At 36.6% G+C, this 14,928-nt stretch overlaps 1 protein-coding gene across 4 annotated transcripts in view; it reads right to left on the reverse strand.

Moving 5' to 3' along the window:
* Window positions 1-3,002: 3,002 nt before the first annotated feature.
* sema4ab (sema domain, immunoglobulin domain (Ig), transmembrane domain (TM) and short cytoplasmic domain, (semaphorin) 4Ab) overlaps window positions 3,003-14,928 on the reverse strand; it is a 41,418-nt gene continuing 29,492 nt past the window's right edge. For 2 of the 4 annotated variants that reach the window (XM_079878264.1, XM_079878263.1), the window contains exons 3-15: window positions 14,348-14,508; window positions 13,926-13,985; window positions 13,711-13,809; window positions 12,630-12,735; window positions 10,432-10,554; window positions 10,187-10,314; window positions 9,839-10,020; window positions 9,558-9,702; window positions 8,728-8,917; window positions 8,008-8,123; window positions 6,918-7,078; window positions 6,660-6,748; window positions 3,003-5,666 (exon numbers count right to left, since the gene is read on the reverse strand). In XM_079878264.1, coding sequence (XP_079734390.1) covers window positions 4,816-5,666; window positions 6,660-6,748; window positions 6,918-7,078; window positions 8,008-8,123; window positions 8,728-8,917; window positions 9,558-9,702; window positions 9,839-10,020; window positions 10,187-10,314; window positions 10,432-10,554; window positions 12,630-12,735; window positions 13,711-13,809; window positions 13,926-13,985; window positions 14,348-14,508 — 2,411 coding nt within the window. In that variant the 3' untranslated portion in view covers window positions 3,003-4,815. Of the gene's footprint in view, window positions 5,682-6,659; window positions 6,749-6,917; window positions 7,079-8,007; window positions 8,124-8,727; window positions 8,918-9,557; window positions 9,703-9,838; window positions 10,021-10,186; window positions 10,315-10,431; window positions 10,555-12,629; window positions 12,736-13,710; window positions 13,810-13,925; window positions 13,986-14,347; window positions 14,509-14,928 lie in introns of all 4 variants that reach the window. The other 2 variants (XM_079878262.1, XM_079878261.1) reach the window with 1 other exon arrangement.

Below are 14,928 nucleotides of genomic sequence, written 5' to 3' on the forward strand. Positions count from 1 at the left end.
ATATTTTAGTGCAAAAAACTGTTTTTTCCCTTTCAAAGTAAACATTTCTATGGTTTTTTGATTGTAGTGTCTGAACAATTATAGACAAGTTTGAAAACATTTCACACATGTTTTAGTGCTTTAGTAGGCTATACAATGAGTCTATACAGTTAGCATGATGTTAGCTCTTAACTGCTGGATCATGCTAGTTTTTCAAACTTGTGGGTCCGGGGTGATTTGTGCCAAAGGGCCTGGGTTAAGTTGTGCCAGATCCAGACCACCTAGACCTACATTCTCACAGGGGATAATCTTGAGAAGTGAGGAGATGGGCATGCCTCATCATTGTTTGACTTAGGCCTGCCTGCTATTTGTTTAATTTAGCTAACACTGATTTCAGTTTTGAGTTTGCACTATGTTATTAAAGAGAAGTTTTATTCCATTTTTAAGTGGCCTATGTCACAATAGGATGTTTAGAAATTAGCCTAGTCACTTTATTATTATATGTTACATAACTGACAGACAGCGCTATGTCAACAGGCATCTATTGCCAAAGCCTTTTTGCCTGAAATGATTCACAAATATATATTGTGTTGCTATGGTGCTCTAAATGGTTGCTAGGGCGTAGCTTGGTAGCTTCACAATGATCCTGAGAGACTTATTGGTCGTCTGAGTAAAATGAGCCCGCCCCCTTGTCTCTATGACACTGTGATCCAGAGTTATGTTCAATACAAAATCCCTATGCAATTGACCATAGAAAAACGCATGCTATGGTATTCCAGGGTGACAATATCTAAATAAACCTTAAATTAGTAATTTTGTATTGAATTTATCTTGATTTCATATAGCAGTATGGTTCATAACATTAAAATGTTCTGTTTTACTTCAGAAATCACTGGCACAATTTACCCCCAATGTATTCCCCCAAAGGCACAACTTCCCCCGCACCAGGGGCAAGTTGTGCCATGAGACCACTTTTTTTCCCAAGAGCTATATTTCTGAAACAATTTATTTCAGATCCAAAGTTATTGTTCTCAGGGATGCGCACCACATCCTGAAATATATGTACATCCTTAAGTTGAAGGCATTACTGCCATGGCCTCACTTTAAAGTCACTTTGAGTAAAAACTGGCACAACTCACCCCACTCTCCCCTGCTTGAGCGAGCTCTTAACGCATTATACTCCATCACATCTATTGCGATCTCAAAATTCTGGCCTGTTGATAATACCTAGAATATCAAAATCGACTGCTGGCGGTAGATCCTTTTCCTATTTACCACCTAAACTCTGGAACAGTCTTCCTAACATTGTCCGGGAAGCAGACGCACTCTGTCAGTTTAAATCTAGACTAAAAACACATCTCTTTAACCTGGCATACACATAGAAAATTATACATTCCTATTATTCATATCAGTTAAATGATTATTAGGCTACATAAATTAGGTCAGCTGGAACCGGGAACACTTCCTATAACACCCGATGGGGTAGACTTCTCTCAGTTACTCAGAGACTATTTGGACTAGACCAACCAAATTTGTATATATTAAACTTGCATCTGTCTGCTAATTACCCATACCATTTAAAGATGATTACATTTGACATATCGTTCACAGTATTTATTTGAATGGAAGAAGCCAGATGTTGCAACTGACCCCAACCCAGGGGACAGTTGCAACACAACCCAGGGACTGTTAAAAATACCTTAAATTTCATTAATTAACTTTAGCTTTATGTCTCAATGAGCATAGAATTCTGAAAATATGAACTGTTAGGCCTACTATAATATTATAGTATTATTTATTTATACAATAACATTATTGTAGCCTATTATTTATTTATTTAGTCATATTTCTCAAATAACAGTTATTGAGTTTTGTTTATGTGTAGAATATAGGCCTAGATTCAGTGTGCAGGTGGTACAGATGCTATTCAATCTCTCCATATTTCAGTGTCACACAGGAATAATTGAACAATTTGTAATGCAACAAACTTTTATTAAACATGCAACTGTGTATGTGCAGTATGAGTGTCATCACTCTAGCTTGTTTCTGATTGGAGAAAAATGACATGTTGCAACTGTCCCCTGTTGCAAATGTCTACCCTACTCGTTACATCATAAGAAGAATGGCATCTACGCTAATGTTAGTCCTTCTGTTTATTCCGAGGTTTACTGTAATCAGCTGGATCCGGGCCGTATCCAGATCAGATGGTGGACCTGCACCTAGACACTTCCACAACGCATCCCTGAAGTGTCAGCAGAGGTTGTGTCAACTAGACTCTCTCCTGTGAAAGCCTCATCGGCACTGATCCTCAACAAACCAGTCTCCATACCGCCGTGATGACTCCGATCTTAAACCAGATGGAACATGATAATATTCAGATTTTTCCAATCCAATATGACTTCTGGCCTATAATGCTGCCTGAATCATAATCATACACTTTTCGTTCGTTGGCCAGAGGAGAACTGGCCCCCCGACTAAGCCTGGGTTCTCCCAAGATTTTTTTTTCCATCCTGCCACCTAATGGAGTTTTGGGTCCTTGCCACTGTCGCCTTTTCCACATTTGTTGCCATTGGCTTTTGGCTTGCTTAGTTGGAGACAATAAATGTAACATTTAATTTAATATTCAACAATAATATTGATCTGCCTGCATTGATACCATTATATGAGACCTGAACTGAGCAGGACGATGACATCACGGTTTTCTCCAGAGCGGCTACATATATATATATATATGAACTAAATTAATAACTTTTTTTACAACAAAATGAAACATCACTGAACTTAAGCTGGACTGACACTATTTTCTTCTGGAAACAAACTTTGTTGCATTTTCCTGTTATTTCTGTAAAAAGTGCTAGATAAATAAATGTGACATTTACATTAGAAATATGGAAAGTGCCCTGAAACATCACCAGTTGAAGAGCACTTGAAAGTTCATAATGGTCTATAGATTTTCACTTTTTGTCTTCTGATGCCACCTAGTGGCAATAAAAGCATTTTTTAAGGAAAGTTCTAGTAAACACTTTAAATCAATATCTTTTATTTTCAAAACAGCCTGCTTTTGGAGGCTATAAAAAAATAAACAGAATCTTTCAATAACAGTGGCATGCAGGGGAATGCATCTAGTCCTTGTGACTTCACATATTGGAGTTCGATCGGGACTCAGTTATCCAGCTAAAGACAAACAGAAAATGAAACTGTTCATTGAACTACAAGAAAGAACATGTTCTCCATTCTCTGATTATAAAACACAGATTTGGCAATATCACAATTTACAAGGGATTTCCCCAGAATGAAGACTTCAAATTCGTACCGTACAGTGACAAATCACAGGCTGGGAAAGAAAACAACAAACAAAAGATTGGTTTAGGTCACTCCCACCTAGAAGTAGCATTCAGGCCCAATATACTGATGTGCAAAGGCAAAACACAGCAACTACCAATTAAAAAAAACAAACAAAAAAAAAAAAACACCTTCTTACATAAGACAAGACCGAAATCAGGTTTCTTTGTCTACAATTTGTAAAGAATTCAGTTTACCTCAACTATGCTCTGATGCTGAAAATGTAACAAAATGTGCGTAGTTCCAGTGTTGAGCAGTTACTGTGAATTGCCATTAGATTATGGTGAAGTGGTCAATAATGAACGAGGTACTGACATAACACTTTTGAGTATTATTTTTTACATTGAGTTATTCTTATGTTGAAATATAAATGATAGATATACAACTACCCGTACTTACACATGACCAATCAGCACAACTTTTTTATGCGTTACACAAAACACTTAAAAATAAAACACTTGAAAAGCATCTTTGAAAGCTTCATTTTTGCATTGGTGCAAAGTTAAAGGTATAGTCCATCCAAAAATGAAAATTCTGTCAGCATTTACATACCCTCGTGTTGTTTCAACCTTTTTGACTTTCTTTGTTCTGTGGAGCTTTAAAGATATTTTGAAGAATTTTGGTTGCCAAACAGTTTTGGTTCCCATTGACTTCCATTATATATAAGTGAAAGTCAATGGGAAGTAAAACTCGTTGGTTCTCAACATTCTTCAAAGTAACTTCTTTTGTGTTCCACAGAAGGAATTAAGTCATACAGGTTTGGAAAGAGAGGAGGATGAATAAATGATGACATACATTTCTTTTTTGGGGGTCCCTTTAAGACTATAAAAATGAAAAAAAGAAAACATACCTCGTCTTGACATTTAAAATGTGAAATCAGAGAAGAATAAGGAACAAAAGGCAAAGACTAAAAAAGATGTGCGATATAGAACAAGGTAGACAGAGTAAACTGAATATTTTATGCAAATGGAAAATATGGAAGTTCAAAAAGTTGTTTTTGAATGTAAAATTTCTAAGCCTCTCTTAGGAAATGTTAGTAATTAAAACATTTAAGGTCCATTCAAATTTTTATTATAAGATTTTTTTAAACTGAGCTGAATTAACTTTCTAATATCAATTAAAAAGGTTGAAGAGATCAATGGAAATCTTAAACCGTCCATCTATATATTTCACTTATGTTTGCCTGAAAGTGATTTAAGAGAGGCATAAAATCTGATACACTTTAGACTGAAACAAACAGTCGTCACATAAATTACAGCTTAAATATTAACAAACTGAAAATGCACTAGTACCTAGAGTTCAAGATCTTCGAGTCATACAGTTTCAAAAAGTTTGTAAAAGGTCCAATGTGCCATTTCTTTTTTTTTTTTTTTTTTTTTTTTTTACCAGTTGATCTTGCACAAGTGGTTCAGGGAAAGGGCTTGATACAGCAGAAGCCCAGTTTGGCTCAGAAAAGAGGTTTACAGTGAGAGGGTACCATCACAGCATCCGCCCTCAGATGGGTGTGTTGGGTAGGTGACCGTTAGAGGCGTTCAGCATACTGTTGCTCAGCGTGATGGGAGATTTGCCGTTATGTGCCTGACCATTGTGGGACTGTCCGTTAGGAGCTTGTCCGTTCCGCTTTTCCAAACGTGGCGAATGCCCTCTGAGAGACTCTCTCTCCTGGGGCGTCGCACTTCCTCCCTTTTCGGCGTCCCTGTGAGAAGGAGTCAGTGGGTCCGTCCTGCTGTGACAAAGATACCTGAACCTGTTAACCGCGATGGTTAGCAAGAGACTGATGCACAGAGCTAACAGAACAGACACCACCACTAGCTCCTGCAAGTAGGTCGGTGTCTTCACTTGCTGGAAGTTTCCGCTAGGCTCAATCATTTGTGAGTTTTCCTCGTTCGTCCCAGACAAGCGGGTGAAATTTCTACTTTTGCGCGTCGTGATCGCCAGCGAATCTTTCTGTGTGACAGTAGGATCCACATCTTCTGGTTTAGGCCTCGGCTCCGTCTGCTTGGGTGTCATCCACCTGGGAGTGGAAATGGGGGTTTTATTTCCCGTTTCGGCAGTCGGGGTGCTCTGCGGGCGGCTCGGGGAAGCTGCTAGGATGGTGGGGTTGCTCTTCTGTTTAACATGGTAGACGATCAGCGTTTGGGTGTAGCCGTTCTCCACAGCCTGACACAGGTAGTGTCCCAGGGTGGACGGGGTCGCCACAAAGCTGAGGCTGCCGTTGTCTGGCTGAATGTAGATTTTGGGCGAGAGTTGGCTGTTAAGACGCTCCCAGTGGCGTTTGGCGAGGTGTGACGCTTCCGGGCACTGCAGGTGCACTACCTCGTTTAGAGACACGGACACCACTTCACCTGGAGGACACACAGCTGAGGAGGTCAGGGGTCAAGGGTCAGCATACAGACAAAACCACGATGGCAACACAGGCATGCAGTTAAACCAGTACTCTGTATGGCACTTTTACATGAGTAAGTACAAAACAGGGCTTGAAAAGAAGGTGCTTAACCTTCAGAAAAAGTTTCATGTCAAAAGGTCAAATTAAATATACAATTAAATATCTATAATATAATTAAATGTATATTTTGATTTGCTTTATATTTAACTTCACATTTTTGCAACCCTGTTAGCTACATGTTGTACATAACTAAATAGTTTAAAACCATAATTTTTTTGAATATTTTCTAGAATTTCTATTACAAAAACACAAAAATTACAATTCAATTTAAATGTATTTACAAGGTTACAAATTTATTTAAGACTATCTTATGCTAAATTAGGTTATTAGGTTATTATTAACAGTTACATAATACTACTACATAATACAACTTAGGTTATTATTAACAGTTACATAATACTGGAAATACTACAATTTGTGAGAAAATGACAGGCTTTCATAAATAGCTTTCTTCCTGGATGTCACACGTTTATGAATTTTTTTTCTTTCTTAATAGAGGAAAAATCATGTGGTAACAGGGTTGTATGTAAAACGTGTGACAGCTAAATATTACGTTTTTGGTTATGTTTTTTCCCCTTAAAAGAAATAAATATTTCAATATTGTGCCAAGATTTTGACATTGTTGTATGATATTGTTAATTTTTGAATGCAGAAATTTCATGGAAAATGCCATAAATAGTAAAGAACACACTCAAAGATCTAAGTAAAAATGAGACAAACAAGAATATTTGCACCACATTTGCAACTGCAATAAATGAAATTGAGATTCAATTATGAGTAAATTAATGGTACACAATTAAAAAGGATAGAATTTGGGACTCTTGGAATAAAAAACAGCATTTATACACTGATATCTAAACATTATGAAGATGTATACATTAACTGTACTCACTTGAAGGGGTTCGGGGCTGGCCAGAGCGTGACCTGGGGATCACATTTTTACACTGCTCTGACACATTACCCTCATCTACATCCTGGACACTGTGAAAAGCAGTGAAAGGAGAGATTAAAAACAAAGGACAGGGATATGCTGAAGTAACCTAATCAATGTGTATGCTGAAATCTGCAATAAAAGCGCATTAAACCAACTGCATATTTAATTAGGGAGTATTTGTTAGGTTTGAAAACACTTGGCTGTAATGATACTTACAGCCTGTCCTGACTAGTCATGTCTGTGCAGACTTTCATCACAGGGTCCCAGCCACAGAAGGGGTCTCTGGCTAGAATACACTCAGCACAGCTCCAGTAGTAAGAACAGTTGGACACTGGTACTGACACCACTCCTTCTGAAGAGCCTATCAGCACTGCACCCTGGGGAAGACAAACATTTACATTTAATTCTTCAGACTCTTTCTTGCACCATAAAATACATTTCTGTTCAGTAAATTTGCAGTGCCATGATTAAATAAATACTATAAAAGAATGAAGCTGTGACTATGCACACTTTTGACATTTCCTTTTTCTTTCCTTCATAAAATCAATATTAAATATATGAATACATTTTAAATTTAAACAACACCTTTTCAAAAGTTGGTGTTAAGGAACCCTGTAAAATGTATTTAACTCATGTACGCTTCAACAGGGTAACTAACTAAACACATGCCACATGTCTAAACAGAACTGTTATCTGCCTTCTATATTTATTACGGATGAAATGTGACTGCTGAGGTCAGTACATACAGACTCATAGACTTGTGGGTCGGTGACACAATCCATTGAACACTTTTACACAGTTTTTATTTAACAAACAATTCTCAGAATTAAATATCGAATTAAGGACCGAAAATAAAGTCTGTCATGAGCAACTGGGCTCTAATTGGCTGAGCAGCGTGACGGGAGTGGTATAACCACTGATCTATATAATGACATGTCATTCTATATAGATCAGTGGGTATAATATATATATATATATATATATATATATATATATATATATATATATATATATATATATATATATATATATATGATATAATATATTCAATGTCATTCTATATAGATCAGTGGGTATAACCCAGCATGCGTGTCTTACAGCTGGGACACCAGTCACCGGATATTTAAAAGATAACAGTAGCACAACAGGGGTTATAACCAAGGAATCTGATTTAATGGCTCAAAGAGTATGATATTGTGCATGTAGTGACTTCTATTGTGTCAGAGGATTACATAGATTAAATACAGGCACGCACAGATTGTTCACCGAGTAAAGCTAATAAAAGACACTTGAAAGTGATGCGTACCTTAGAGACTGAAAGCAGGACGTTTTTGACCAGCTGCGGTTGATGAAACACTTGGATCTCTTCAATGATGTGAGCTCCGTTCTCCAAGATTACAGCTTTGTGCAGGTAGCCAGACTCTACAGGGAACACGGTTAAGGTGATATTAAGATCATTTTAAAATGACTCGAAAGGGGAAAACAATTATAAGAAACAGTAATAAATAAAAAAAATCTATGCGTTTCTTTGATGTCTGGGAAAATATGTGTTGTTCTACAGTCTAATATGACAATCCAACCAATGCATTGAATCTTTTAGGAGTATAGGAATACTCATATTACAACTGTCATTATTTCTTTTTACTCTCATTAAATCTAGCACATTTTATTCTTGTCATTAATTGTTATGGTGTTTAGGAATATTATTTTTCTATATGGAATAATATCTCCAAAAACAGCATTTAAAAAAAAAAATTATATACTGTTATAACAATTATTAATATTTTGAATTAGCTTTTACTTTTATATTTTAGTAAATTTTACTTTAAGTTTTAGTAATTTTTAATTTTAGAACAGAAATTAAAGGTTGCTTCAGCTTTTATTTATCTTAATCCTTTTTGAAAAACACTGCATTATGATACTTACAACACTTTAAGCAATCAATTAAACTACTGAAAGAAAAACGTCTCCACTCTCAGTCTAATTGTGATTTTTGATGGTGACACTGATATTGACCAATATTTACCCGTGAGCAAGTAAAGCACAGTGTAATCTCTGCCGCGTGCTCCGCGCACTCTCTGAGCTGCGATGTTGCTGTAGCTCTTATCAGGTGACACCATTGTAAGTCCCTGATTGACCGGTGCAACACTTTTATCAGTCAGGAAGTTGTCCTTAACAAAGCGCAGAGTGTTGTCTGATGCATTATGGAGGCCACACTGCAGAGATAAACAGCAGACATTTCAATGGTTTGATTTAAGGGCATAAGAAAACAGATGAAGAGAATTTGGTTAGTAAAATAAAATAAAATATAGTTTGGGCTCAGTAAGATTTTTTATGTTTTTGAAAGAAGTCTCTTATGCTCACCAAGGCTGCATTTATTTGATGAAAAATACAGTAAAGAACATAATATTGTGAAATACTATTACAATTTAAAATAACTGTTTCTATTTGAATATATTTTAAAATTGTATTTATTCCTGTGATGGCAAAGCTGAATTTTTAGCATCATTACTCCAGTCTTCAGTGTCACATGATCCTTCAGAAACCATTCTAGTATGCTGATTTGCTGCTCAAGAAACATTTCTTATTATTATCAATGGTGAAAACAGCTGTGCTGCTGAATCTTTTTGAGGAAACTGGACATTTTTTCAGGGTTCTTTGATTGAACGTTGAAAAGAACAGCATTTATTTGAAATATAAATCTTTTGTAACATTATAAATGTTGTTACTGTCACTTTTTCTCAAATGAATGCGTCCATGCATTGATTTCTTACTGCCCCTAAACTTCTGGACGGTGTAAACCAAATTAAAAAAATAAAATAAAGGGGCCTTTCAGGGCACTCTTATGACACTAACCTCTCCGGGGTTTGCCATTTGCTCCTGTACCCGTGTGCTCCATTTCAAAGTGTCCCGATTCAGAACCTTGTAATGTCCTGTAAACACATTTTTAATGTCTTTGAGGCTGAACGCACACACGGCTGAGCGACCCAAGTTTACTCGCCTAAAAAAAATTAAAAAACACAAAAACTGAGGTAAGTATTTTAAGCAAAATGGCAAATTATAAAATAAATCCTCACTACTTTCAAATATAGGGGAAAAAATGTAAAAACTCAGAATAATAAAGCATGTTTCCTCACCACTGAGAACTGAAAATCCCATAGAATAGGGTTTCGTCCTCTGACGCGCCCTCCGGTGGCGGAAGGCTAACAATGTCCTGTAGGACGTTGTATGGCAGCTCTTGGGCAGCTTGACATAGTAGCTGAGCCTTGGCAAAGGTGGTCCAGCGTTTCTGAAGAGTACGCTGCCCACCCACATCACTCTAAAGAGAGATTAACACCTACTGAGAATGACATTTTCAATAAAACCCACCTCAAATGAAACTAATCTTTCATATGTGTTTGATGAATCTGTAAACGTGCTAGCTAAAACGCTATGTTATAAACATGCTCACATACACAAGAAATACATCAACAATCAACACTTACTGTGCAAACTTGGGCAATGCGAGACACTGTAAACTTCTCAATGAAGTCGTACTCTTTTCCAGTCTCACTAAAGAAGAAATAAACCTTCTCCTCACTGGGAGCATACGTGGAGCTGATGAAAGTAGGATCTGGAATTGTGTAGTAAAAAAGAAAGCAGTGTGGTTATAAAGCGAAGCAAAGCAGAATCAGTAAAATCTCTCCCTCTCTTTGCTTTTGTGGCAGCATTAAAAACAAAGTTATCTTACCTTCTAACCAGCCAAGTGTATCATCCAGTTTCAGATCAACATGGCTGCCCTCGCTCAAGTGGCGTGAAATGACAGGCCGAGTTCCCCTGAAGTCTGCCACTGTTCCGGTGTACAGTTCTCCATCTGAAACATAAAGAACCATTATATTGTGTACCATTCACATTATATACCACATACACATAAACATATTTATCTCACCTAAGCATTCATAATTTCAGTCATTACCATCAAGCTAAATTTATTAGCTTAAAATACAAGATCTCAGTTGTGTTTTTGGAAAGTTGTATGGACTCCTTTTATGATGCTTTTTGGATAGGGGTGTTCTTCCACTTTCCTTGTGTGGAAAACAACTGCTTGGACATTCTGCCTAACATCTCTTCTTTAGTTTCAATACAGTTTTGGCAAAATTAAAATGTTTGAGATCATTCTTTTAAAATGTTGTAGCACCAACAGCCTCACATTTACAAATAGAAAAGTCAGAGATAAAATAGATAAGTCAAGAGAGACATAAATTAAATAAACTTCAATTTCCATAGTTAAAGGTTCTAAGCATGTGGTTTTATAGTGATGCCATAGAAGAAACAATTTTGGCTTCCAAAATGAACCTTTCAGTGAATAGTTCTTGAATGATTTTTTATTACTGTGAAGAACATTTTGATAATCAGAAGGACATTTTTGTACTATAAAGAACCTTTAGTGTTATGGATGTTAAAAGTTCTTCATGGAACTATAGATGACGGTAAATAAACTTTATTTTTAACAGTATTCTGTATATGCACACAACAAACAACAGAGTGTCTGCCAACTGGGGTTCATGCAAGGCTTTAAACAGGCTGTAGGCCTCATGATGAGGTAAATGTGAAGTGAACATTCTAAGGTCATTCTCATGTCTGAAGTCACATGTCAGCCACCCAAAATAAGTAGATCAGGACTAGGATTTAAGAGCAAGAGGATTAACAGTGTGTTCACTGAGAGAAATCTGCCCCTCTCTCTCGTTCAATCTATTCTTCATTACGGCAAGGCCAATTTCACACCACACACTTAAGTAACATGAAGGAGAAGCATCAGCAATAACTACAATAGTTGTGTTGTACTTTCACACAGACATTGTTTTTAACATAAGGGAACTGATGCTCTATATGGAAAATAAAGTATTTTCTGGGTTGCTACTTTAAAGGTGCAGTGTGTAAATTTTAGCGGCATCTAGTGGTGAGGTTGCAAATCGCAACCAACAGAAGTTACAGTGGTCGACAGGAAAAGATGCCGTCGTCTGAGACAGCAGAGAGTGGCCAGTTAAGCAATGAGGATTCTTTACAAAGATAAATGAAGAAATTATGTTTAATTAATTATTCAATAAAACAATATGTTATTGAGAATATTATTGTTACTTGTTCATCTTTTATTCACTGACTTGAGCTAGCTTCTTTGCACGGAGAACAACATAGTGACGGTAATCACTCTAAGGTAGACACTCTAAGGTAATAAAACATAACGGTTCATTATGTAATGTATTTATACACCACTGAAAACATAGTTATGAATATAATATTGGATTTCTGTCAACAGATCCTCCTAAATAATACACAGTGCACCTTTAAGTATTTCCTTTAACAACATCCATAAAATATTAAATGATTATCCGGAGTTTTAAATAAGTTTAATAATTTATTAATTAATACACAGTGTCAGACCAAACAAGTCAAGTATGGAGTGCCACAGGGCTCAGTATTTGGTCCTTTACTTTTCTCCTTTTATATGATCCCCTTGGGGGACATAATCAGAAAACGAGGCATTAGTTACCACTGTTATGCAGCTGAAACTCAGCTTTAAATTTCCTTGCTGTTTTAGTTCTATCAAAGACTGGATGATTTCCTTTTCTCAATTCTGACAAAACAGAGGTATTAGTTATTGGACCAAAAACGTCTGAGAATAAGATGATAGTTTATAATATAATCCAGTTTGCTGACTATCATACAAGTCTATTGCAAAACTGCAAAAGTCTGTTTAGTCATGAAACTCTAGATGGCACAGGCAATCACATCATTTACTACACGGCACAAGCTGATTGGCTTCTGCTGATTATGCATCCAATGAGCTTGCTTGCTCAACATTTAAATAATCTCTTAGGTATGCTGTGTGAAACATGCCAGATAAACTATGCCATCTCTTTATGCTCATGGCAGTGGAGGAATTCTTACCCACTGTTATGGCAGTGTTCTTCTGGTACGGGTCGTAAGGACAACGACCTCTGCCTTCTTCAGGCTTACCACTGGGGATTGTAGCTATGGCGAATGTCTTTGAATCCTGTGGAGGTGAGCACATAAAGAATACGTATATTAATACACTGATAAACTTGAGGAAATTAGATTAGGACAATCTGTACACCACACTTGCTGATTCTGTTTAAATTTGATATGAAAAAACAATGACAACAGTAATAATTCACAAGCTGTGGTGCTTTCATTCAGGACCGGAGGCTTGCTATTTGCCATGCATATCTCCCCTGATACACGCACACACACAGATCTTCTTCCTCTCACACTCATGAAAGCACAGAGTGAGGAAGAAGCACTGAGACCACTGTGTTTGCATGACAGGATCGAAGAATGCTCAATGGTATGTGAAGGACAGTCACGCAAGGTTCCATCTTAAAGGTTTATAATACCATAAAAGCCCCAAACATGTAAACTAATAAAATCTTTAACTATAAAGCAAGGAGTAATTTACATACACAGTGACAGCAGGGTTATGCAATATCCTAATGCCATGTGACTGATGCTGAGGCTAAGGCTGTAGATTGACGCTTTACTCAATAGAGGTCAGTGCACAGACATTGATGTGACTCATATGAAAGGATACTATATAATCATGGCTCTTCAGACAGTAAACTGAAGACAGTAAACAGACGACTGTTGCATTTTGGCCCTTGTGACAGTCACACAGAACTTTCAAAATGGTTGTGAAGTTACCATGGTAAAATAAATGAATAATGAATGTATGATTATATTGACACAAAACAGATGACCGCTGATACGTCTGAAAGAAAAAAAGGCTTTCTAGGGCTAATAAACGTAAATAATTCTGGAACAATTATTTTAGATATATTACATAATTATTTACATTTCTTGCCCTAGAAATGCCCTAGAAATTACATGCCCTAGAAAGCCTTTTTTCCTTTCAGACATATCAGCGGTCATCTGTTTTGTGTTTACATTATGCTTACAAGAAGTAAACAGAGGACAAAATAAACTGTGAAAAGACGGTTGCGGTCTGACTTACGATGTAGATGCAGCGGGGGCTGAAGGCAAACGTTCCACAGGCGTACATATGGGTGGAGTTCAGCTCTTGCAAAACCCTCACAAAGTTATGACAATCCATCTGAGGGTGAATGGGGGAATTAAGTTAAAGGCCAGCTTAAGAAGACAGATATTTGCCCAGTTTAATTAACAAAAAGGTTGGACTGTTTAGCACTTAAAGTGATTGGTTTCCCATACCTTCATTTTGCCTTTCATGGAACAATCATCGAGGTCTTTTTCTGAGGGAGACCAGTCCAGCTGTAATGTGAGTGTAAAAACAAGGTCAGATTCATCACTTGCTTGTTAGGAAAAAAGCTCAGATTTATTTTATGATAAGCTATAAGGACATACATTTTAATTAAATCACTGAAGCCCCTGACATAACAAAAGGTTGCTATGCAACATAATCATCGGCTATGGGAGCTGTTCCTTTATCTTGAAATGTAAGGGAAATGGAATGCTGTATATTGACCAATCAGCTTCCAGGGACGATCCATTTATGATATATTTAAATGTATAATTATTATTTTTTTATGTTTCCATTAGTCTGATTTGTTGTGCTGACATAGTGATCCTTCAATTCTTCAGCTCTTCGTGTACTAAATCAAAATCACACTGACCTTCTCCTTTATGGTCATATTGTCAGTCTGACTGAGATCAATTGAGAGAATGGCATCACGTGCTCCGACGAATAAAGTGCCCTCATCGTTGCTAAGCAACAGTGTGGTGGTGTTATAAACATCAGGGTTTGTGAAGACAGTGAGGGAACGACCTGGACTACCTGTGACACAGCAGAAAAGAGAAACAGTAATGAAAAAGCAGAAACATAAATGGAAAAATAATTAATCACAGTTTACAGTTTTACAGTAGAGTTCCAAATAATAACCACTATTTTTATTTCAATTGATGGATGAATGAAAGGGTTGTATTGCCCAGAACCACAGAAGAAAAATATATGAAATTATATTTAGCAATTAACATAAAGAAAATGATCATTTTCTAAGGATCATTACACTACACATTTAAGATTGTGACATTAATTCCATATTCCATTAATGAGCATGTGATGAAAATATATAATCATAATAATCATTTTATCCTAATTACAGTAACCGTTCTGGAATAAAAGTAAAATAAAATCACTGACAGCAGGGGGCAGCCAAATCTCCACAAAGATATTAAGGAAATCTAAAAGTGCTTA

This window comes from Squalius cephalus, assembly GCF_949319135.1.
Source record: "Squalius cephalus genome assembly, chromosome: 8".
In the NCBI taxonomy this organism is placed as follows: Eukaryota; Metazoa; Chordata; class Actinopteri; order Cypriniformes; family Leuciscidae; genus Squalius; species Squalius cephalus.